The following is a 25,066-nucleotide window of genomic DNA, read 5'->3' on the forward strand; positions in this document are numbered from 1 at the left end:
ACCCTCACCAGAGTCAAGGCTAACAGAGGAGACTGAGACTCAATGGTGCCATGTAAAGAAACGTGTTGAGATTTTGCTGATGAACTTGCCATTTTGGGAGTCAGAGAGAGGTAGTTTCTACCACCAGATGGTTTGGCAAGTGGTGGGAGGGGACTATTATTATGGCTGCAATCAGTGAACAGTGAGGCTCAGCAGACAGTTCTGGAGCCGCATCCTGGTCTCATTCCCCAGCAACCAAGGAGAGGAGTCTGGCTAGCAATTTACTCCCTTCTGGAGGGAATGGAAGTTGGCCTCAGTGTCTACCCCAAATCCAGGAGGGACCATCCTCAGAACACCTCCCATCCATATGTCTATTGGGGCTGATGAGAGAGAGAGAGAGAGAGAGAGAGAGAGAGAGAGGAAGAAGGAGGAGAAGGAAGAGGAGGAGGAGGAGGAGGAGGAGGAGGTGGCCCTGGACTGCTTATAGTCTGTAGATTGGCAGGTTATCTGTGCCAGGCCCTCCTGCTTGTCTCTGCCAGAGGTCAGCCAGGGATATAGCCTGGGCCACTTGCTGGAGTTAAAGATGCTAAAACCACTTTGGCCAGGAGGGGGCCCCAAATTTCACTCAAATTTGCACATCACTGGGTAATAGTCCAGTTAGACTTCACTTACATAATAGTTATCCACCATGCTAGGGTATGGAAGCGACCAGGAAGATCACCAGAGACCCAGATATGAGAAGTGACTTTAAGGTCACAAGGCTGGGTTATTGTTGAGCAGGACTAGAACCTAGGCTGGGCAAGTCCTTCTCCAAAACTCTGTTCAAATCTTCATAGACATCACTTTCATCAGCAGCATCTACCAATGTCTGTTGAGATCCCAGAAACTTAAAAAAGACAACCATTCATTGAGTCTTTTTATATATAAAGTCTTGTAAAGGGTGTGCCGAGTGGGGTGTGCGTGGTAGGTGGCCAAGTTGCTTTGGTAGTGGGGGTGGGGAGGGAAAAGGTGGTGCCAGAGTCCAGTTCACAGTCCTCAAGACCCTCACTGGCTTCTTACTAGTTTAGAAGGTACAGCCTAAGCATAGCAAAGTTAAAGAATAATAAAAGATGTAAATAAGGGTTTACTAAACTAGAGGCTGAGCTAAGGCAATGTACGGTTAGTTACCAAATGAATGAATTGCAATTGCCATACATTTTCTGAGGAGGAAGAAAGAATTATACTGTGCCTCTGTTAAGCATTCAGTGCTTTCCTGTGTATCTTCTTTGGGGCGGTCATGGGAACTACATGGGAGAGGAGGCAGGTGGGCTCTGCATATGAAGAGCTGATAGGATTTGCTTGTGCACAGGCTTCCCTGGAGACACATACAGTCCCTGCCCTCGAGGACTGTTCAACCTCGATGGGGATCCAGGGAGTGTGTGATGCTTGTGTAAATGGAGAATTGGAACGAGGGACCCCAAGTTCAAGGAAGAGCAATGTCTGGGTCTGCAGGTTTTCGTAAGTGTGCAAAGCGTGCTCTTTAAATGAACTCTTCTTGCCTGTGACTAGGCTCATAAGTATGGTGTTGGAGAAGGATGACTGGTCTGGGATACTGCTCTGTCTGGCATAGGGCAACTTGCTTAGTTTCTCTTGGCCTCAGTGTGCTTCTCTGTAAAATTAGGGGAAGAAATCACTTCTTTGGTTCCTTCCAGTTGGAAAATTCTTTGGTTTTAAGCATCCTACAATTATGTTTTTTTAAAAAATTAGATTTTTATGTATCAGTCCATATGCATCTTTATTTTGAGTCCTCTTTCCCTCTTTCCTTTTTTTTTGTTTTGTTGGTATTTTTATGATTACATTAGTATTTTGTCACTTGAATTCACACAAGGTCCTTAGATGGGCATCATCCCCAGTTCATAGTTGGGGGTAGCAAAATAGGGGTTTACCCAGTCCTCTCCAGCACTACTAGCTCGTTGAGCAGATGTTTTCAACACAGACCACCCAGTGTACCTACTATGTGCCAGGCATGCTGGTGTATTGAACGAACGAAACAAAATATGGTCTCCAAGGAGCCTTCAGCAGGTCTCAATCATTTCTGGGGCACACCAGGCACATGTGAGGCAGGCACTCAGTACATGTGTGTAGAACAGCAAGGAATGCCTAAGGCACTGTGGGGGTGAGGGGAAAGAGGTTGAAATGTACCAGAAAGAAGGGAGAGCCTGTACCATTTTATGCTTAAACCCTCTTGGGAATACAGCTCCAGGAGGGAAAAGAGATTTCTTCCCACAGGTATAAATAACTTCTGCCCAACGAATCCCCAGAGACCTTGGCACCGTGGGGTTAGGGTGAGGGCTGGCACTCAGTTGCTCCTTGCAGTTGAGGTAATTTGGGAGCTCAGGGAGAGTTGGAAGCACTCCAGTTGTGCTTCAAGACCCTGAATTTAGCCTGTCTTGTGTGGCTCAGTGGTTGAGCATCGACCTAAGAACCAGGAGGTCACAGTTCAATTCCCAGTCAGGGCACATGCCCCCATTGCAGGCTTGATCCCCAGTGGGAAGTATGCAGGAGGCAGCTGATCAATAATTTTCATCACTGATGTTTCTATATCTTTCTTCCTTCTTCTCTGAAATCAATTTAAAAAATATATATTTTTAAAAAGACCCTGAATTTAGGAGATGTCAGGTAGTCTGGGGTTTCTTAGGCTGAAAGAAGGCCATCACCTTGTAGGCGAGTACTGAGTCACTTGGACAGCAGGGTAGCATGGAACTTCCTCTCTCCTCCAGATGTCTTGTGTGTAGGGTCACGTTCAGGTCCCCATCAGAAGCAAGAGGGTGAGTGGGAAACCACTGATGCCTATTCAGTGAGCTGACTCCCAAGCCAAGCCTCCTCTCTTCCTTCCCTCTAACAGTTGAACACGAACTCCCCTCATCAGGAGCTTCTCAGGCTTAATTCGCATTTTCAGGATGCTTTGTGGTCCACAGAGCAAGAGTCCCTGAGTGCCATTATGAATCTCTTTACCATGAACCCACAGGCTGTCTTGATTCATCCTCAGAAGCCCTTCCTGTAAGGGGAGCTCAGTGCTGAGGGCCTATCCTGGGTCTACCCTGGACCTGCCAACAGGCCTCACTGTGGGCTTGATGCCTTGACTTCTCCTTTTTCATCAGTGAGCATCGTTGCCCGATCACCATCTACCAGGACTCCTACTCCAATGGGGTTTTTTTGTTTGTTTTTTCTTGTTAATCCTCACCTGAGAATATTTTTTCCATTGGTTTTTAGGGAGAATGGAGGAGAGAGTGAAGGACAGAGAGAAAATTCGATGTGAGAGAAATACATGGATTGGTTGCCTCCTGCACAAGACCTGACCAGGGCCCGGGCCAGGGAGGAGCCTGCAACCAAGGCATGTGCCCTTGACTGGAATCAAACCTGGGACCCTTTTGTCCGCAGGCCAACGCTCTGTCCACTGAGCCAAACCAGGTAGGGCTACAATGGTTTTTTTTTACAGAGAAGCTGTACCTAATGTCAAGATCCCTTATAGTCTGAAACCCCCATGCCCATCCTTCTCCTTATTTCCTTCTCTGTGCCTCACCCTCTTCCCTGACCTTTCCCTCAGGTGGACACCCTCCTCCTGGCCCTCTGCCTGTCGCCGGCTGGTTCAGGCTTCAGGTTACACATGTCAGGTCTCCTCGCTCCAGCTTTTCTTCTTCCACTGATCACTCATTTAACAGATGATTCTAGAGTGACTGCTACTGTGTATGAGTTAGTGTGCATGGCTACATGAGGAGTACAAAGAAGTGTAAGATCACTTAAAGCCAGTCCCTCTGCATGAGGTGCTTTCAGAGGAAACGAAGTGTGTCATGGACAAATCTGCACATGTCCAAGCAGCTCAAGGCAAGTGCTGCTGGCCTGGAGAGTTCAGAGAAGGCGGAGTATTCCAAGGTGCTCCAAACTCTGCCCATCCCCCAGGCTCCAGCGCAGGGACATGTGCTCCATGCAGCTCTCCTGGATTACTCCAGGCCTCCATTTCCTTGAGTCCTGAGGCACATTTTATTAAATAGAGTCTAATAAGGGGCACTGCCTGTCCCTCCCCAGCGCGCATCAGTGGTCTCCCACTCACCCTCCTGCTTCTGATGGGGACCTGAACATGACCCTACGCACAAGAGATCTGGAGGAGAGAGGACCCTGCTCCCCTGCTGTCCTCGTTTCTCAGTTGGACTCCCTTTGAGGGAAGGGATAAGCATCTGTCAATGGGATTCAGTTTTCAGTTCCACAAACATTAATTGAATTTTCTCACGATCTTCTGTCCCTACACGCCTTGTAAAGGAGCATAGTACAAGTGTCTCAATCAATCCTAAAATTCTAGAATTTTAGAGAATAAATTAAAAAAACTTATTTTTAAAGTGTCAAAATCTAGGCATGCTAATTAGGAAAAACAAAGAACTCAAAGTATCTCCATACAATTAACTACTGCTAAGAACTTGGAGTGTATGTGGGAAGGAATTTTAAAAGACCATCTACGCACGACCCGTGTGGCTCAGTGGTTGAGTGACGACCTATGAACCAGGAGGTCACAGTCGATTCCCAGTCAGGGCATATACCCAGGTTGTGGGCTTGATCCCCAGTGTGGGGCATGCAGGAGGCAGCTGATCAATGATTCTCTCTCATCATTGATATTTCTCTCTCTCCCTTTCCCTTCCTCTGAAATCAATACAAAAATATTTAAAAAATAAAAATAAAATAAAAGACCATCTAGTTCAGCACCCACATTTTACAAATGAGAACATTAAGATGTCTTTTAATATTTACTCTAGGTCAAATATTTAGATAGTGGCATCGCTCGGGGTTCTAGCATCCTTCCCAAAGAAGATTGGAGGAATAGTGGGGTACTCTGACCCAGGCAAATGTGTGAATCAAGTCTTAGATTGGTACATGGGTTCTGACAGGGCAAAGAAGAAAATATGAATACAATGAAGTCATAAAACATCTCATCTCCACTTCAGATGTTTCACCTTGGTCCATAGTCACAAAGCTTTTTGTGATAGTGAAGTAGTAAGCTTCATTGTGAAAACACGACATCTTTAAATATATTTGAAACTAGGATGGGAAAAAATGTTGAACTACACGAGGTAGGGTAATTAAATAGTAATGGCGCTCTAGGTCCAGGGACAGACAAGTGGCGTGGAAAGTCAGTTTTCCGTGCAAGAGGGAGAGGTGGTGAGAAAGCCAGAGCCTGGGGCCAATGAAGAGCTGGCCCCCAACCCAGTGAAATTTCCCACCATTGTGTGTTCCCTTCCCGCCTCCCCCGCCGGGTGGAGGGTCTCAGGGGAGCCCAGGGCTTCAGGCCGTGGTGTTATGCAGAGTCTAGTAACCTCCCTGGAAAATGATGTCACAGGTTAGTTACAGAGGCCCAGATCGATGGGCGACTTAGGCAGCGGATCGATCCCATTTCCGGGGAGAATTCATCCTTTGTGATCCGCAGGGGGGCAGGTGGTTTATCAAAAGAGGCTCGGGCTTGAGGATTTAACGCCGGCCCCTTTCCCATTCCCGTTTCTTCCTGGGGGGCCTGGGCAGTAACAGCAGGGTCATAAACTACTTTTCACTAAAGAGATCTGGGGGATAGGAGTGAGAGGCGCAAGGAAAGGCAGGGGCAAAAAGACAAAAATCCGCTCCAAGACGCAGAGCCTGGGTGGGGGCGAGCTGGCTTCCCTCCCCCCCGCCCCTTCTCCCTCGATGCCACCCAGAGTTTCAGGGCCCCCGAGAAGTGGCCCAGGGCCGCGCCAGGCCGCCGACCACGCTCTGGGCTCGGCGTGGGCGCGCCGGCCCGCCCGGCCTCTCCGGCTCGGCTGCAGCCCCCTCCCCGCCGCCCCGAGCCCCTCCCCCGGGCCCGGAGCCCCTCCCCGCGCGCTTCCCCTCTTGTCTCCCCTCCCCTCCCTTCCCTTCCCTCCCTGCCTGGCCCTGCCTCCGCCTCCTGCGCCCACAGCCTCCGCCAGCGCCGAGCCCCCGGAGCCGGAGCGCGGCGAAGGGGCGCCGCCTGTCCCTCCCCAGCGCGCTGACAGCGGGCTCCGGGGTCCCCGCCCCGTCCCCGCCGGCGGGACACACCCCCGCCCCTCCTCTGCTCCGCCAGTTCCCGCCGGACCCACCGGGCGGCGGAGAGAGCGGGCGGGCGAGCCGGAGAGCGGCGGCGGCGGCGGCGGCGCGGGAGGGCAGGGAGCGCGGCAGGCCCGAGGGGAGCCGCCCGGGGCGCACGGAGCCCGCGTGCCCTCCGGGACCGGCAGCGCCCCGGTGCCATACCTGCAGGCGCCGGGAGCCCGGGCAGCGGCGGCCGGGACGAAGTGGCGGGTGGCCGCAGGGACTCGGGGAGCAGCAGGAGCCGGAGCCCGGCCGGGATGAGAAGGTGACGCCGCCGGGGGGCGCCACTCGCTTTGTGGGGGAAGATGCTCGCCTACTGCGTGCAGGACGCCACCGTGGTGGACGTGGAGAAGCGGAGGAACCCCTCCAAGCACTATGTGAGTCCTGCCCCAACGCCTCTGCCGGGGGGCTGGCCGGGGACCCCCGGGTGGCCCCTCGCCCCTCCCGCGGTTCGTCCCGGAGCTCAGTGCGCACAGGGCAGCCTCGCCGTGGAGTTTCTTTGCAGGGCCGCGATCTCCAGGGGAGCTTTCCTAGCCTCCTCCACTCGCTGCCTCCCCCAGCCCCGCGTTTTCTTTTTTTGGCTCCGGAGTTGGCCAGCGGTGCCCTGGTCTGTTCCCGCGGTGAAGTCATCCACCCGCCTGAGCGGTGATGGCTGGTGGGGGGAACGTTCGTCAGATCCTCGCTGGGAAGCTCTACTGGGAAAGAGCATCTCCCTGGGGTCCCCCGCGCACGCCGACCAGGATGCTTTCCGAGGCTGGCCTTGGGGAAGGAAGCCACACGCTCGCGTCCCCCCCCCCCTCCCCCCCGTCCCCCCCGCCCCACGTTCGCTCGGGTCTCTGCCTCCCCAGGCCGGGGTTGGGGTCAGAGGGAAGCCGCTGCGCTCCCTGTCCCACCTCCACCCTCCGCCCCGAGCTTGGATTTCCTTCGTTAAGTCCTTGTGTCTGTAGGTGCGAGGGGAACTGTGGCTTTTCCCTTTTATCCCTCCTCTGGCCGTGACCCTTAACTGGGTTCATTTCCTCTCCAGTGATGCTCCAGCCCCAGACACGAGGAGGCTAATGTTTGCTGTGGCTTCCGAGGAGCGGCTGCCCCTCCCCCTTTCTTCCCCAAACTTAATGAGAAAGGGCTAAGGTTGACGGAGCCGAGCTTGGGAGGCTGTGTGACACGGCCTCCTTTCATCTCAGCCAGGCCTGTCGTCCCATCCTTCGCACCTTAGGATGTAAGCTCGGCATCCTTGACGCCTGGGGACGCCCGGCCCCGGGCCGAGCAGTCTGAGCTCCTGTACTTGAGATAGAAGAAACAGACAGCCGGGCATCCAAAGCAGAAGGACTGCATCTTATTTTCAAATTAGACACTTAAAGGGGCATTCAGACTGCCCAACGCATTAATTTTAACAATTAAAACAGGCTGTTGGTTGCTGCCCTAGACTGCACACGGATCTCTGAAATGCTTTTTATTTCCCTGTTGGAAGGCAACTGGGGTTTATGCTAATGTTAGCCTCAGGGGACTCTTTCTGCCTTTATCGCAAATAGCTCTGAACTTTGGGTTCCCTATGGGAGCACATTCGGCAGGGCTCCTGTTGGGGAAGAGGTGGACCCTGGGGGCTGGTTCCTGACTAGACAGAGAGGTGGGTGCCTGTGGGGGAACATTTCTTGACGTGGTCATTGAGTTGTTTCTTTTGCTTTATTAGGCTCAGCAAACGACTTCCCCTGCTTTTCAAGAAAGCTCTTTTTGGAGGACTTGGGTCACCAAGTGGTCACCCTATTCCAGGGACAGATGTCCATTTACACATCCCAGCTCTTATTATTGTCAGCCTCCCTAATTTTTTTCTCAAATGTTACAGGCTAAGTTTTCGGGGTTCTTTTTTCTAGTCTCCAGTTAAGGTTGGCACTGCTTTCCACAGATTGCACTCTCTACTCTGAGACCCAGACAGGTGCTTTTCCAACTCTGGATTTTAGGTAAAACATCAAATCTTACCAATCTGACAAATGCTGTCCAAGGTTATAGATGTAGGACATACTGGCAACCGGCCAGAAGTGTTGCTAAAGCGACCAGGGATCCGCTGCCGAGTCTGGAGAGGTAGTTAAGTGCTAGGGCCCTGAGAAACGTTGGGCAAGTTACTGAACTTCTGTGGGCCTCAGTTTCCTCATTTTTAAAGTGAGGGTAATAATAGTCTACTTCATAGGGTTGTTGGGAGAATTAAGTGAGATCATCCATGCAAAGCACTTAGCCCAGTTCCTGGCACATAACAAGCAGTCATTAAATGGTAGCTTATTTTTGGTGAGATTCTGACTAAGAAAGCACTTTTGAAAACCAGCTATTAATGGTCTGGCAAAAAAAAAGGGAGAAAGATTTTGGGTTTTAAGATTGATAATAACTTGTTTTATGTGAAAAATACAAAAGAAGTCTTGTCCAAATCCCTTGAAATGATCATTTCCTCCCTTTTTATAGACAAACTGTTTTCCAGGACATCCCTGCTTCCCATGTAAAAATCGACATTATGTTTGGGGCAGGGAATGATGTCACTGAACAGATGGGGTCCTGTGGAGCCATGAACTAACATTGTGCAAAACAGTTAAAGGAGAAAGTGCTACATGTGTGACATTCCGGAGCTGGCAGGGACCCCAGGACTCATCTGGCTCAACCCCATCATTTTACAGATGAGGAAACTGAGAACCAGGAAGAGTCAAGTCACTTGCAACATCATAGCTAGTCACAGCACCTGGGTCGAACTGGCCTTTGGCCTGTGGTGTGGGTTTTGTTCATTGAAGTACCCTACGTTTAGTTGGGGCTGACCAGGAAGACAAATACCTGGTGGTAGCAAGAGATTCCTAACACATTTGGGGCATAAATGCATAGTGTCTAAGGAGAGGGTACCCAGTAATAGAAAGTGTAGGTGGGGTCCACCACAGCAGGAGGAGCAGTTGGGGGCTGGGGGCTGTGTCTCGGAAGCTTAGACTTTCTTGGCCCTTGCACGGTGGACACCACACACCAGAAGGTGAAGTGTTCTGGGTAAGGCAGTCCGGTGTGGGTAGCTGGCAGGACACACTGTGTCCAAGTCGCCTATGTTCTGGAAGCCCCGGCCCTGGAGAAGCATGCCTTCCTCCCACCTGTCCTCCATGATGGTGAAGTCTGAGTTTGTGTTTTGGCCAATTGCAGAGCAGAGAGGTTTTCTGGGATGTGCCTATTAGCTGGAGGGAGCTGAGGAGAGGCCTGGGGTCCAAGCAGGAGGGGCTCTGTTGGCTCTAGAGGCTGGGAACACAATGCAGAGGTTCTCTCAGGACATCCAGCAAAGGGTGTGCTCTTCCCCGAGAATGAGGGGGGGCTGCCCGGACAACCGAGGGTCTTGTGCTTGGGTCTATTTATGAAAGGCGGGCATGTGGCCTCCATCGTTTGGATGGTGCTGTCAGTCCCTGGCTTCCTTCCTCTCTGCCAAGCCCCTGCTTGGAGTGGGGTTAGGGGAGGGTGGGCAGCTGCTGCTTAGGCCAGGCTCCCTGGCTTGGAGTTGGGCTCCTTTCTTAGCTTTTATGAGTTGCCACTGGGGAGACCTTAGGTAACCTGGCTCTGGCCCAGACCACTTGTGTTTAAAATGACTCTGATGACGTGAGGTGCAAACTGCAGATGTCTTCCTTTGCAGGTTTTCCACAAGGAGATGGGTCCAGGTCCACAGAATTCTTTGCACTCATGGATGTGCAGGTGTATGTCAGGACATATGGAGGTGGAGAGACGCTTGTTTATCTAAAACAAACAAGACATTATTTGTTTGGATGTGGGAGGCGTTGTGCTTTCACTGTCATTTCCTTTCCTGATTGTTTAATTCAGACGAATACCAGGCATGGATGTTCTGAGCCTCTACAGGACTCTTTAGGGAATGCAAGTAATAGCAGTGTTAGCATTTACCGTTCATGGAGCCAGACACTTAACATGCATGATTTCACGTGATTCCTACCATCCATTGCCTGTACCCTAACATGGGGTTGGTTCTTTGATGCCCTTTATACAGATGGGTTAACTGAGTCGTGGAGAAGTTAGAGATTGCTCAGGGTCTCTTAGTTAGTTCAGAGAGATCAGGGAAAACTCAGGTCAGTTTACTACCAAAGGAGGAAATAAACCTAAAATGGGGCCCTTCCCCTCATCTGTAGTCTGGTTTTGGAGACCAGCCTCAGGCCTGCACAGCAGTGAGAGAGTAATGCAGGGTGGTATTTGAGGACTGCCTCCCTGTGTGGGACATCACCTCGTGTTGTGACGGGAGGTCACGGTGAGGCACGAGGCGTGGAGCAAATCCAGGGTGATGTCAGGTCCCCAGTGATACTTGAGGTGATAAATGAAAGATTGACCCTGTGGAAATAATTTATTCTCCCGTGTGTTTAGATCATTACAGGTTTTTGTCTTGGCCCTGGCAGCTACATTTTTAGGAATTGGCCCCAGACCTGTTCATTTCTCAGCCCTTCAGTTTTTCTCTAAGCCCTTCGACTGTGGGTCCAGCCCCACGGGAGGAAGGATGTGCAGCTGCAGCATGAAAAGGGTCTTCTCAGGGCCAGTTCCGTTAGGGAATGAGTGGCGTTGGGCAGATCAAGGTTTAAATCCCGCCTCTGGCTCTTCCTAGCCACACCACCTGGGCCAGCCACTCGGGGCTGCAGCTTCCTCACCTGTAATCTCACAGAGCTTTGGGGAAATTGACCTGAGATAATTTGGGGTAAAGCTTCCACCTGGCCCCCATCGTGAGCACTCAGCAGACACTAGTTTCCACCTGTTGTTCCTGATCATCAAAACAATGAAGTGCATTTGGAACCTGATAGGTCAGTGGTTCTCAACCTCGGCTGCACATTAGAGTCACCTGGGAATCTTTTTAAAATCCTGATTTCTGGGCCTCATCTTCCAGAAATTCTGTTTCTTTGTTACTAATGTTGTGGCCCCACCCCATAACAAAGAAACAGAATTTCCGGAGGATGAGTCCCAGAAGTCAGGATTTTAAAAAGATTCCCAGGTGATTCTAATGTGCAGCCAAGGTTGAGAACCACTGTGATAGGTGAAGCTGAGAGGAAAGGAAAGACTGAGGCAAAAAAGAAGGTCCAGCTGTTCAGAGTCGGATGGGAAACTGGGCTACATGCCCCGTGGAAAACACCCAACATGCAAGAGAAACACATAAGCAAGGAACAGCTGTTCAGACCTGGATGGCTTTCTGGAGCTGATCTAGGGATGGCTTCCTGGTAAGTTGGGAAGGAACATGGGTTGGGGAGGTGGGGCTGGTAGAGGGGTGCTCCAGGAAAAGGCAAGGTCAAATAGGATCCTAGTCCAAGGTCAGCGCCACACATGGGTTAGCCCTCTTGCCTGCTTTCTCTCTCTCACACATGAGAATAGTTTCTTCTCCTTCTCCAAGGAGGGAAATGATCTAGGGGTGATTCACAGGTCTGACAAGGCTCCCTGCTTATGAACAACCAACCACATCCTTCACGGCCGTTGGAATGGGGCGCACAACCAGCCATTTATCATAGCCCTTTTTAGAGTTGAGTGAGGTTTTGGGGGAGGGGGAGGGCAAATCAGGATTGGAATCGCTGTGTGTGGTGGCAGGCAAACGGGAAGAGAAGGGAAAAATAAACGTATTTGATGTCATAGGAGACTGGATCCAGCTCCAGAAATATAAGTGCCAACTGCTGCATTTTTCCAAAGAGATATTCCGGGCCCAGCGTGAGTTAATGGCCAGTGGAGGCTCTGAATTAGAGGAGTGTTGTTAGGGCTTCTGATTTGGGGTTTGCACAGCAGTCCCTTGGAAATTGCCTTCTAATTTCCTCAGCCTGAGTCACCGACCAGACTATTTCTTGGCCAGAAAAAGTCTAATAGGCAACTTTATTCTCTTTTGCCTCTCGATTAAACAGAATAAAACAAATAATAGCATTATACATACGGTAGTTACACTCACTCTTCTTGAGTTCTGAGAATCCAGGAAAGGGATAATGGATTAGGACAGGGATCCAGGGAACAGGAAGGGCAAGGGGTGTGTGTGGGAAATGAGGAGGAGATTCTGGCTTTGGAAATAGGTTCTGAGCCAAAGCCAGAAGTTTACTCTGCTATGGCAATTGCCAAAAATAATGGAAGCGTCCAGTAGTGTAACTAGCGTTTCAGGAGGTGGATTCCCAGAGCTATGTGTGATTTCTTGCAGTTGCTACCGTTAGTGGAGTCAGTCATAGGAAGGTAGGTAAATGGAGAGAGAGGTGAGGGGCCTGGACAGGAGGACAGGAAGGTGGGAGGGTGAGCCCCCAGAAGACCCTTCTCATGCCCCCGAGTAACCTCCAGGCAAGTTACCACATCAGCAAAGGTGCTGAGCAGAGCCCAGCGAGGATCAGATGCAGAGTGAGGAGAGAAGGGCACCTTTTAGAGGGGATCTTATTAGAACTGTGTAACAACCACATGAGGTAGGTGGGGGTTTTATCTCCACTTTACTGATGCGTCAATTGAGGCCCAGAGAGTTTGTGCAACTCTCACTCAGAGGAATTCAGTACAGCTGGGATCCTCGCTCTGGTCTCTGACACCCAAGTCTGTGAACTTGTTGCTTTCTGCCTGGTTAGAGCTGGGTCAGGGGGAGAGGGGCATGGAAATACTGTACCTGAGGAATCCAGGCAGCACCACCTGAGATGATGTGCACCTGGAAGTCAGTGTTGTCGGAGAGCACCTGGGCTCTGGTGTCCCTGGGCTGGAATCCCGTCTCCACCGTTTACTGCCAAGGGCCCCAGGGCATGTTACTTATATCTCTGTGCCTCAGTTTCCTTATCTGTAAAATAAACAAAAAATGAGGGGAAAATAGAACCCCACTCATAGGGCTGTGGTGAAGATAAAGTGATTTAATAAACGTGATGAGTTTAGAGCAGTACGAAGTACATACTAAGCACACATAGGTATTTGCTATAGTAATGGTTAAGTTCAGGAGAGGGAAGATTGGCTAGAGAAAGCAGGCTTGATGGGCCTTGAGGAGTCATTAGGATGTGGATGGTGAAGAGTAGGATTGAGGAGAGAAAAAGAGGGGAGGGAATTCCAAGAAAGGGAAAAGCAGGGGTGCTGGAGGTGGATCACACAAGGAAAGTATGGGCAGAACCCACGTGGGGGAGAAGGATGAAGGGAAAGGTCAGGCTAGCTTCTGAGAGCCTCTTACGAGCTGAGGGAATGCAGTTTATTGTGTAGACACCTCTGAACCTTCCTTTTCTCCCAGGGATTTCGGGGGAAGGGGAGCGGATGGTCATGATGGGGTCCTCCTGGTGGGTTCCAAAGCTGGCTCTAGGCCTGTTCCTGCAGCCGTGGCCGTAACAGAGGTAGGCCAGAACTAGAACCTTTTTCTAGTTCTGCAATGGGGTCTCTAGTTGGCAGGCCAGAGCCCAGTCCCTCTCTGTTTATAGTTCTTAACTCTGAGGGGTCAGGCTGCCTCATAAAAGTTGATTGCACCCCAGAGGACTTGCAGAGGGAGGGTGGAGGAGGAGGAGAAGGGGGAGCGGCAAGGAGTGAGGCATGGCTGCTTTGGGCCTTACCAATGGAGGACCTTGGTTGGCAGGGCCCGATGCTGCCGCAGGATGTCACAGTGGAGTACTTTCCACCCACATTCCCAGACACGGCCGGCCACCGCAGCACCCCAGGGCAAGAGAGAGGAAACCCCGATCCTTGAAGGGTCTGGGGGCTGATACTAAACAGCTTTCTGGGGGCCCAGGATATCTTTGAAGTCTCCTTGTTACCCGAAACAGTCCCGCCAATGTTGCCTTCTCCTTCAGCATCTCTCTGAACTTGTTTTACTTTCAAGTACAATGCTTCAACTACCTCTTCATGTATTTAACCTTCACCACACTCCTGTACATTCCAGTAAGCCTGATTCTTTAGGGAAAACTTAATGATAAAAAGAATAGCAGTTGCCCTGGCTGTGAAGCACAGTAGGATAGAGCATCGTCCTGATACGCCGGGCAAGGTTGTGGGTTTGATCCCAGTCAGGGCACATACAAGAATCAACCAATGAGTGCATAAATAAGTGGAACAACAAATCAGTCTCTCTCTCTCTCTCTCTTTCTCCCTCTCTCCCTCCCCTCCCTCCTTCCTCTCTCTCTTAAAAAAAGAAAAGCAGAAAAGCTAACATTTCTGAATGCTTTCTCCATGCTAAGAGCTTTATGGAACCGTTCAAAATTGCCCCTGAAGCGTGTACTAGTATTTACTGCTGGCATCCACATTGTACAGCCCAGGACACAGAGACCCACAGAGCTTAAATGAATTGCCAAACGCCACAAGCCGGTAAGCTGCATGTAAAGAGGGGCCTGCCCTGTCCCACAGAGACCTCACAGCCCCTTTAATGTTTGATACACCTGGGGAGACTGGACCCCAAGGAAATTCCACCTGAGGCCTGGCCCGTTGGTTTGTCAAGCCATGAAACCTTCCACATGTCACTTTCCCCACTTTCCCCATCTAGATCTCCATTTGCCCATCTAGAAAATGGGCTGAATGCTTCTTTTCTGTCCTGCCTTACGAGGGGAAGGGTGGGTATGAAAGATGCGTTAGAAGGTGCTGAGCCCAGAGAAAATAGCTGTGTGAAGGTTTCCTAGGTTCTTCAATCTGGTTTCTTTTTTCTTTTTTTTACAATATTTTTAAAATCTTCACCCAAGAATTTATTTATTTATTTATTTATTTACTTACTTATTTATTTTAGAGAGAAAGGGTGAGGGGAGAGAGAGAGAGAGAAACATTGATCAGTTGCCTTCTATACACACTCTGACCAGGGATTAAACCTGCAACCTAGGTATGTGCCCTGATTGGGAATAGAATCCACAGCCATTTGGTATATGCGATGACGTGCCAACCAACTGAGCTACCTGGCCAGGCCTCAACCTGGTTTCTTAGTCATTTGGGGAAGGGGTTGCTTTGTAAACAGGAGCTGTCCTCCTGAGAAGCCTTGCAGCCAGGGTCGACTTAGGATCCCTTTAGGCCTTCAGTGAAGGTGGCTTCCAGAAAACCACCCTGGGAATTACACTCTGCTTCTTCCCAAGCCTATCATTTGTGTGAATGGGAAGAGACAGAGCTATTTCCAGTCCCTTCTCTCCCCGATGTTACCTGAGGGGAGGAAGTGACATCCTGGCGGCTGCGTTAGCAAAGGGGAAACAGCTGTGCTCTCTGCCGCCCCACTGGCTGCTTTCTCTGGCCCTTTGCTGTCATTTCCCTTCGGCCGGTGAGGAAGCCTGGGTGGGTGGAGGTGCATGGTGGGGTGGGGGCAGAACCCCTTCCTTTGTGTGTGTCAGTGCAGCATAAATTATGCAGTGGAATGTGTGGGGCCCTCTGACCTGCCTCTGGGATCTCTGGATTGTGAACTTCAGAACTGGCAGAAATGGATCACTCTTATCAGATCTCTTATCAAGGAGGAAGAGGTGGGGGTATTACCTGATGCCCGTAGCCTACCAGGTGGGATGTAACAGGTCAGGGGTAAGGGATTTCGTGGGTGTGGGTAGGTCTGTACTTTCCACCCATCACTGAGTGGTCCCAGGAATATTCTCATTCACGGTAATTGGACCTGTTTACCTGAGCACCATCCTCATACAGCTACCACATATTGCATTCCTATTTTGTGCCAGATTATTTATAATCTCTGATCTCGACACAGCCCTGAAGGTATGCATTTTAACCCCATTTTACTCTTATGGAGACTGAGGTTCAGAAAGGTTAGGGTGCATTGTTAGTCAAGTACAAAGCCAGGTGTGTTCGCCGCCCCCCCCCCCCCCCGCCCCCCCAGCACCCAGCCTGTGCCTGTTTCACAGTCTCTGTGCCTTATACACTTGGTCCCTCTCCAGGTCTGCTCTGGGGCAGGGGGGCCTTCTGCCTGCCCCACATGTTGTCCTCCTGTGGAATAGTGTTCCTTATGGAGAAAGCCTGCCTTGCTGCTTTCGCCCACCTAAGGGTTCTGAGCGTGAAGGGATTGTCCCAGCCATTTGAAGTGGCTGCTTTGTAAACTCTTTCATGGTAGGCCCCATCCCGACCCAGCTTTATTCCGTTTCCTGATGGCCCAGACCCAAAGGGCTATTTTAAGGGACTTGCCTGTGTGGGAGAATTTCTTTGTAACAACAGAGAGGGAGGCCTGGCTGGCCTGGCATGGTGCTGGCAGTGGGGCTCTGAGAGAGAGAGGAACTCTTTCCTGAATTCTGCCCCCTGGGCTGGAATTGACTCATGGAGCTCTCAGCACTGTGCCTGGCCCCTAGAAGGGGCACCGTCCCTTATCAGTAAGGGCAGGGGTTCCAGAGGTGGCTGCCCAGGGTTTTCTGGAGCGCTAAGCCCTAGTGGATTGGCAAACGGATCCTTTTCTCACAGAGTTAAGGTCTATAGTAGAACAATGTCTGAACTTGGGTTTCAAGCCAGGATCGTTTACATTAGTCATCACTCATTGGCACCCTGAGAAAAGCAGCCTCATTCTCCCCATGATTGCTGGATGTGGCAGCTCCCCGGCAGGGGAAGTGGGGAGTTGAGTCAGACAATGTGAGTAGAGCCCCATGTGGGTGCAGGCACCAGGGCAGGTCTTCTCATCCACTGTCTCCTCTAATCCCCACAGCAACCTTAGCCCATCGTCCCTGTTTGTAGACAAGGAAACCAAGGCTCAGAGAGGTGCAGCATCTTGCTCTCTGTCACACAGCAGTAAATGTCGAGAGCCAGGGTTTGAACCCAGATCTCTGCAGCAACAAAGCCTATGCTGGTTCCACTGTGCTCCCTGGAGATTTGATGGCCTGCCTTCTCCTCCCCGTGTGCTGAGGTTGGGGGTTCTCTTTTTCCCTTGCCTCCAGCTGGAAGCATCCACACATGTCAGACTAGCTGTGCCTTCTTTACTCTCTCTGCACTATCAGACTCTGGCCTCTGTCTGTATTTCTTCCTCTGCTGAGGGCACCCGTAGGGGTCTCTGCCCTGGTTAGTGGCTCTGCAGGGGTATAGAATGCTGAGAGCACTGCCCTGGGCTTAAGAAAGGGAGGGGACCCAGAGGGATTGTGCAGTGGGCCTTCCCTCACGGGTATGTAGATGGCTTTATCTGGGGGGCTGGGAAGTGCATCGTGTGTGTGTGTGTGTGTGTGTGTGTTTCCAGATAAAACTTCAAGGGTCTGGATTAAACCTCAGCTCATCTGCCTACTCTGACCTTCCCTCCAGGCCCCTCCATTAACATGTGACGTGGTTGGAGCTGGTGGCAGCGATAAGATATCAAACCTCTTACTGAGAATGGACCCCTGGCAACGTCTGGCCTCTATTTTTGGATTTGAGTTTTTATTCCCTTTGAATTCTTGTCTAGAGCCACATTAAATATATATTTATTGCTATCAGAGAGGAAGGGAGAATGAGAGAGAGAGAGAAACATCAGTCATGAGAATCATTGATCAGCTGCCTCCTGCACGCCCCACACTGGGGATCGAGCCCACAACCCTAACCTGGGCATGTGCCCTGACCAGAATTGAACGGTGACCTCCTGGTTCATAGGTCGACGCTCAACCACTGAGTCATGCCGGCTGGACCAGAGCTGCATATATAGGAACTCCAGGACCCCAAACGCAGTGTACATATTAGGGAATGTCACTAAGCGAACATTGGTTTTGTACCTGCTGTGTGTACCGTACTGAAAGCAGTTCCTCCAGCTGGGAGCCAGAGGGTGGTGAGCTTCTGCAAAGGCAGCAACCCCAGCTTTTCATCTTTAACACCCCCTCCCCCACGATAGCAGAAGGTCTGGATCACCTGGGTCCTTGATCAGTGGAATAAATCCATGAATGAACGCTTTATTCTATTAAAGCCCCTTCTTCCTATCCCATTATTTATTTTTAAAAGAACCACATCTTTTAGCTTACAGTTATGGAAATTGGCTTTTTGAAATTTAAAATATATATTCCCATAGATAGAATATTATATATGGTGTTAAGATTCTCAGGTCAGTCCATCAAAACCTTTCTCATCCATTGAGGAGATGGAAATACAGCACAAGGACCAGATGTCTCTACCACATGGGCTAGCCCGGGAAACTAAACCCTATGTGTAATATTCAGGAAGACTGTCTTCCAGTGTTCACAGTGAGCAGGAACCTTGCAGGTGAAGTGATGGTGCTGATAATAATAATAACAGGCTGTCCGGCCAGCATGGCTCAGGGGTTGAGCATCAACCTATGAACCAGGAGGTCAGGGTTCGATTCCTGCTCAGGGCACATGCCCGGGTTCTATCTCCAGTGTGGTGTGCAGGAGGCAGCTGATCAATGATTTTCTCTCATCAATGTCTCTCTCTCTCTCTCTCTCTCTCTCTCTCTCTCTTTCTATCTCTCTCTCTCTCTCTCTCTCCTTTCCTCTCTGAAATCAATAAAAATATATTTAAAAAATAATAATAGCAGCACTAATTATCTGTCAGCCACTCTTCTAAGCACTTTATTCATTTAATCCTTAAAATAGCCCTATGGAAAAAAGCACAGTTATGGTCTTTCCTGAAGAGAAAATGGAGACACACAGAGAAGTTAATTTATCAAAAATCTTAAGCTAGGAGGAGGGGGTCAGAGCCAGGCAGTGGGTCTCAGTCCTTCAGGAGCCCTTTGCTTCCTGGCCTTCCAGGGAATCCTGCAACCAGCCTTGCCATAGCCCAGGCTGGCCGTTTGTAGGCCTGATGTGCAGGACTCTGGCCATTAGGTGTCCACCACAAGTGTCAGAGTCAGGGTACCGTGACAGGGTGGCAGGGTGGCAGACAGGAGCAGCCTTCTTTGTTTCTGTGGCAGGAAAAACCATTTGTTCCTGGAACCTGACACCACAGGGGGTGGGTTGGCTGTGTCGCTTGTCTTCCTAGGCCATTTACAAATCCTGCACATGGGGCTGGGCTGGGGGTGGGGGACAGTGTGTTTGTTGGTCAGGCCCAGATTAGAGTGTCTGGCAAGATGTCTCTGACACCTAGACCATTCAACTCTCAGCAAAGCACAGCAGGTGGCCGGGGCTGTTGCTTTAGCTGGGAGGGGGTACTCTCCTCACCCTGCCTTGTTCAGCTTATTGTTGGAATGAGGTGGGTCCCAGCCAGTCCTTCCCCTCTCCCTGTACCCCAAAATAAACAGCAGCTGTTGGCTACATAGTCTCTGTCTGCTGCCAGCCTGTCAACTGCCCCTGGCACTTGCTTGTCCTGCCCCTTTAGGGCTTAATGGCTTGGGGTGTGGGGGGCCCTCTCTTTGGCTTTGCCCTACAGAGCCTGCCTTGTTGGCCAGCTGGCATGCCCACTGCCAGGCAGCGCTGGGCTGTTGACCACCCACTGGCACTGTCCCCTTCTGCCCTACAGGCCCTCTTGGTGTTCACGAGCTTAGGCTCCAAAGTTTGACATCCTGGCTCTGCCACTAAGCTGTTGGCTCTGGGTAGGCAGCTTAACTCTGAGCTTTAGTTTCCTTCTGGGTAAGATCAGGTAATGGTATCTGTATCCCAGTTTGTCCTGAGGACTAAGACCAGGGCCACAGTGGAGCCAGAATGGAGTCATCGAAGCCAGACTGCCCGGGTTGAATCCTAGTTGTGCCACTCAGGAGCTTTGTGAGCTTGGGGGAGGTGCTGAAGCTCTCCACACCTCAGCTTTCTCATCTCTACAAGTGGGGATAATAAAAGCATCTCCCAGGCTGGTGGTGAGGATTAAGTGGGGACAATGCCAGGCACAGAGTGAGAGCTCAATGAATGCGGTAGCTTGTGCTCTCCTTGGCGGAATATCCCCTAAAGAATCATTCATGGTCCTAACCGGTTTGGTTCAATGAATAGAGCGTTGGCCTATGGACTGAAGGGTGTCTGGTTCAATTCCGGTCAAGGGCACATGCCCGGGTTTCCGGGCTTGGTCCCCAGTAGGGGGCGTGCAGGAGGCAGCCAGTCAATGATTCTCTCTCATCATTGATGTTTCTATCTCTCCCTCTCCCTTCCTCTCTGAAATCAATAAAATCTTTTTTTTTTTTTTAAAAAAAAGAAACACTCACAGGTGCATATCTGATAGATGACAGGATGACTCTTCCCCTAACTTGACTTTTGAGTTTGTGTGGCTGAACTAATTTGCTTGGCTTTGATTCTAGCCTGTGATCAGAACCTCCACTTAAGGGGCCGAGGTGGTGGTAGAACTGGTTATATGGCAGGATGGAGGCACAAAAAAGGAGAGCTAGATTTCTGTTCTCCTTGGCGGTGGTTCTGCTGATACGATCAATGGAAAGAAGGCTGTGTCTGCCTGAGGCCAGGACTTCCTTTAGCTGGCAGATCCCCTGGAGGTTGACCAGTTATCTCTGCTGATGTGTGAGCCCCAAGGTGTTCTTCCATATGATCTTCACAACCTGCCTGTGGGCCAGCTCGCTCTGGCTTCTCCCCGGCTTCACACACGGGAAAACTCTAGTTATCTTGGACTGTTCTTTGCATTTACCCTCCCTTTTGGAAAGATTGTACTGAGAACCTCCATTAGAGCATCCAGACTGAAAAGTCATTAATCTAAAACCAAACCAAAACAAAACAAAAAAAGCCCTTGACCTTTATTGTGTCAGCCCACAGTGCCAGATGCCACTGTCGGCATCTCCCCTCCTGCCTCCAGTAGAGACCCTCACCCAGGACAGAGTGTTTGCCCTGTCCCCCTAGGAGCCTGGCCCTTTAGGAGAGGTGGCTGGGCATGCTGTCTCCTCCCTTCCATGCTGCCTTTGTCAATTCTTGTCCAAGGAAAGAGGTCAATGGCAGTTCTAGTCCCAACATTTGGGGATGTAACCCTCTGATAGTGAAGAGAATGGAGCCTGCACTTTATAGGGGGATGTAGCAAAGTAGTTTACAGCAGGGGCTCTGGAACCAGATTGCCTACATGCAAATTTCAGCTCTACCATTTATTTCTGTGTGGCCTTTTTTAAAAAAATTTTATTTTATTTTTTATTGATTTCAGAGAGGAAGGGAGGAGAGAAAGATAGAAACATCAATGATGAGAGAAAATCATTGATCGGCTGCCTCCTGCACACTCCCCACTGGGGGATCGAGCCTGCAACCCGGGCATGTGCCCCAAACCTGGAATCAAACCCTGACATCCTGGTTCATAGGTCGATGTTCAACCTATGAGGGAGGGAGGAGGAGGGAAAGGAGGAAGAGGAGAGAAAGAAAGAGAAACATCAATGTGAGAGACATCCATTGGTTGCCTCCTGCACTTGCCCTGATGGAGGTGAGGGTACAAGGGGTCAAACTTGCAACTCAGGTACATGCCGTTGACTGGAAATCGACCCCAAGATCTCGGTGTGGCCTGGAGCAAATCACTTAATCTCTGTAAAACATAATAACAGTACCTTCCTCCTGGGACTGCTGGGAAGATTGCGTTAGATAATGATGATAAAAACATGTATAACAATGCGCAGGGTTGGTGCTCCCTAAGTGTTACTGTTGTTATCTGAGCCCGCACACCAGGTGGATCGCCAGAGCCTCTGAGGCCTGAGGGATGTATATTTAGAACCCTTGAGAGGCCCTCTCACCCCGTGGTGTTTGTGACAGAGCTCGTGGCATGTTCTAGAATCTAGAGGGAGTGTAAAGAGTAATCCTCTCAGCTCAGTTTCCTCAGCTACCTGTGCCCATGACTTCCATGCAGGGTCACTGTGAGAACTCGAGACAGCACAGAGCAGTCAGCAGCCAGCAGCCACTCTCCTTCAGAGTGGTCATTTAAACAGCCGTGAGGCTTGACAAGGGGGCCCGGAGTGGTCGGTGGGCTCCAGCCTTACTTTTCTGGCTGGGAGACTAGAGCGACACTCTTTTCTCTCCCGTGGTGAGCACCTCAGTGTTTATTGCAGCAGGGCTGCCCTTCCAGACGGGACCTCCTGCTGGTATCGGCAGTGTCAGCTTCCTCAGCCGACACTCACAAATGTTATCTCTGTCTCTGAGGGACCCTCCAGGAAGTGACATGGGTCTCCTGCCTGTTTGACAAATGAGGAAAGTTTGGAGGAGCACATACTTCTCTAAGCGTGGAGGACACTACTGATGCCCTGCCCCATATCAGGGCTTACCTGCGTTCACCTGCAGCGGTTTCCAGCCCAGGGACCTACCCCCGCCCCCCAAGCTTCCTGGTTCTCACCCCTTTCCCCACCTTATTTCTCTATGTGAGGGTTTTCTCCAGCCCCATGGCACTGTGGGAGCTTGGTCTGCCTATAGGTGCACCTGAAGAAGGGGAAGAGGTGGGGGTGAGTTGGCCTCCCCGGCGTTGCCCTAAAAAAGTTGGTGGTGTGTGTGTGTGTGTGTGTGTGTGTCGGGGAGGGGGGGGGAATAGGACTTGGGAATAGAAACCCTTTCTCTAGTGGGAGGATTCTGAGGTGAGTTCTAGCCAGAACCTCAGTGGATTGATCCCCAGCAGGACTGAGCCGCAGATGTCCACAGAGGTAACCTGCCCATTAACACACCCTTTACCAGCTTTTATCCTTTCCTGGTTTGACTTCCTATTCTTCCTCACTCAGACTTCTTGGAATCAGCTCCCTAGTAAATAGCCTACACCCCAACCCTCATCTCAGGGTCTGCTTTGGGACGAACTCAGATCATGATAGTAAACTTCTGCTAGCAGGTGGTGGAGCTGGGACTGAAAACCTGTCGGTGACTCAGTGCCCAGGCCATGCCGACTCTCTAGATGTCTGGGGCTCTTGTGATAGAGGAGTTAGAAAAGAACCTTGTCTGATGCAGGTCATTTTGGGTAAGAGGAGGGCAATTTCCAGAATGAGTCGGAGTGGACAGGGCTAAAGAATACTTGATCAATACAACGGCTTCTAGGGGCTCATCAGAGAAGGAGTCAGTCATGCAAACATGACCAAGAGAAGCTGCTCTTTGGAACTGTGGGAATCTGACCTTATATAGACTTGCCCCAGGAAAGAGATAAGCAAACAAGGGCCTTATAGATAAACAGAAATACAGTATCTTTATCATCACAGATCAGGTTGGGAGGAGCAGAGTAAATGTGTGAGGAATTGGAGGCTGGAGGGTGTTGGCAGCTGTGTCCAGGGGCAAGAAGACATATGTTTGTCGTAAAATTCTTATCTGTATCTGGCTAATTGTACCTGCTCTAATCAGGCTAGTTGGCATGGAGTTGGACATTATTTGTGTGTGTTTTAAAAATATATTTTTATTGATCTCAGAGAGGAAGGGAGAGGAGAGAGAGAATCATCAATGATGAAAGTGGAACATTGGCCTCCTGCACTCTCCCTACATGGGGATCAAAACCTCAATCTGGGCATGTGCCCTGACTGGGAATCAAACTGTGACCTTCTGGTTCATAGGTCGACGCTCAACCACTGAGCCACACCAGCCGGGCAGGGAGTTGGACATTATTAACCTTAAAGCTTCTTGTGATCATGTTTGAAATTGTGGCAAGACTGGGTGTCCTTATAGATAGCAAAAACATCTTTCAGAAAAGAAAGGGAGAAAAGGAGTGTGTGTATGTGTGTGTGTGTATGTGTTTGGAGTCAGGTATGTTTATGGAGGACTCGAGGAGGGGCTCGGAGGAAGCTGGAGAAGTCCTTGAGTTCATCCCCTGGGCCTTAAGGAGAGGATAATGTAAACAGTGTAATTGGGTGAGGAACCTTAATACCCCAAGAGCAAATGTCAATCTCCCTTCTGTTTGTTCGTGGGGAACGTTACCTGTCCAGGTATGTGGGAATGGGCAATACAGATCTCTCCGTGTTATGGGATAAGTGATTTAACCTCTAATAAGGACATGAGTAGAGAAACAGGCATTTCCAGTCTGGATTCCTGGAAGGAACAGAGAGAGAGGATAGACATTTCGTCACTGTGAGTGCTTGGTTGACAGAGGCAGGGGGGCCATGGAATGGCCTGGCTGCTCCCGCCCATGTGAGCTCATGTCAGGGAGTAGGAAATCCCACGGAAGCTGCAGTCCCAGATGAGACTCTACGTGGGGCATTTGGGATTTACTCATGGGGTTCAGGTACCCTTTGGCTCCTAGAGTTGCTGGGCGAGACCCCCATGTACCCCGGCCAGCTTGGTGACTCCAGCTCCTCCTGAGCAGACAGATCCTCCCTGTGCCCCAGAACCTTAAGGGGTGACCTCTGCCCCGCCCATGTGCCCCTAACATCAGTCAAGGTGAACCCTGGGAAGTAGGGAGACTCATGCAAGTCAGCCTGAGCAGCAGGATTTTTCAAAAGCTGTCCTCTAATATGTTCCCAGCCTTAATACTATTAAAATTGGGTGTTTACCTAATACAGTGATAACCCTTGTGGATTTGTTGGGCTCTCTGTGGATTTGGATTAGGATGTGATATGGTGCAGTAGTCACAGGCATGTCAGAGTCCGCCTCAGCCGTGTGACATTGGACAGATTATTTAATCTCCCTGAGCCTTAGTTTCCTTATCTGTAAAATGGGGATAACAAGAGTAGCACAGACTCATACAGTTGGTGACTGGCATAGAAGCAATATTAATGGATTTTCTCCTCTACTACCACCTTGAAAGCTGGCTGAGGCTGGTTTTTTAGGAAAATGTTGAACTTGTCTGCAGTTTATTCCCATTACTTCCTCTGGCCTGGCGAACAACGTGGGGGAAGGGTGGAAACTGTGCAAAGCTTTTACTGATCTGTGCCCCAGGGACTTTCCTTCCGGGAGGGGGTGGGGGGAGAAACAGAAAAGCATCTTTATTTGTTTTTTAATGTTGACTAACTCCCCAGCCCCCTTACCAATTTCTGGTGAAAGTTGCTGGGTTCCTGGTCAAGCTGTCTTCCCTGGAGACACAGGGTCATGGGACTTCTCTCGTGGGGGCAGTTCATGGGGAAGTCGCCAAGTGCTTTGGAGTTCTCTGTGTGTGGAGTCAGACTGCATTTACTTCTCTAGCTAGAGCTGGCCCAATGCAAAATTGGGGAATCTGTTAGGAGGTGTTTAGCTGCAAGTAACAAAATCCCATTTTGAAACTGTCTTAAACCACATGGGAATTTATCATCACACCTTCAAGGCAGTTCAGAGAAGTACGTAGTAAGGTATCATAATTTTACTAGAGGCCCCATGCACGAAATTTGTGCAAGAGGCTT

The 25,066-nt window shown here is 50.4% G+C and overlaps 1 protein-coding gene across 2 annotated transcripts in view; it reads left to right on the plus strand.

The window, feature by feature from the left end:
• The first annotated feature begins 6,292 nt into the window (after positions 1–6,292).
• SH3PXD2A (SH3 and PX domains 2A) overlaps positions 6,293–25,066 on the plus strand; it is a 209,967-nt gene continuing 191,193 nt past the window's right edge. For both annotated transcript variants that reach the window (XM_070432353.1, XM_070432354.1), the window contains exon 1: positions 6,293–6,458. In XM_070432353.1, coding sequence (XP_070288454.1) covers positions 6,387–6,458 — 72 coding nt within the window. In that variant the 5' untranslated portion in view covers positions 6,293–6,386. The remainder of the gene's footprint in view (positions 6,459–25,066) is intronic.

The sequence above is a fragment of the Myotis yumanensis genome, unplaced genomic scaffold, assembly GCF_028538775.1.
Source record: "Myotis yumanensis isolate MYYU_CA2020_CCGP unplaced genomic scaffold, mMyoYum1.0.hap1 SCAF_13, whole genome shotgun sequence".
NCBI classification, from domain to species: domain Eukaryota; kingdom Metazoa; phylum Chordata; class Mammalia; order Chiroptera; family Vespertilionidae; genus Myotis; species Myotis yumanensis.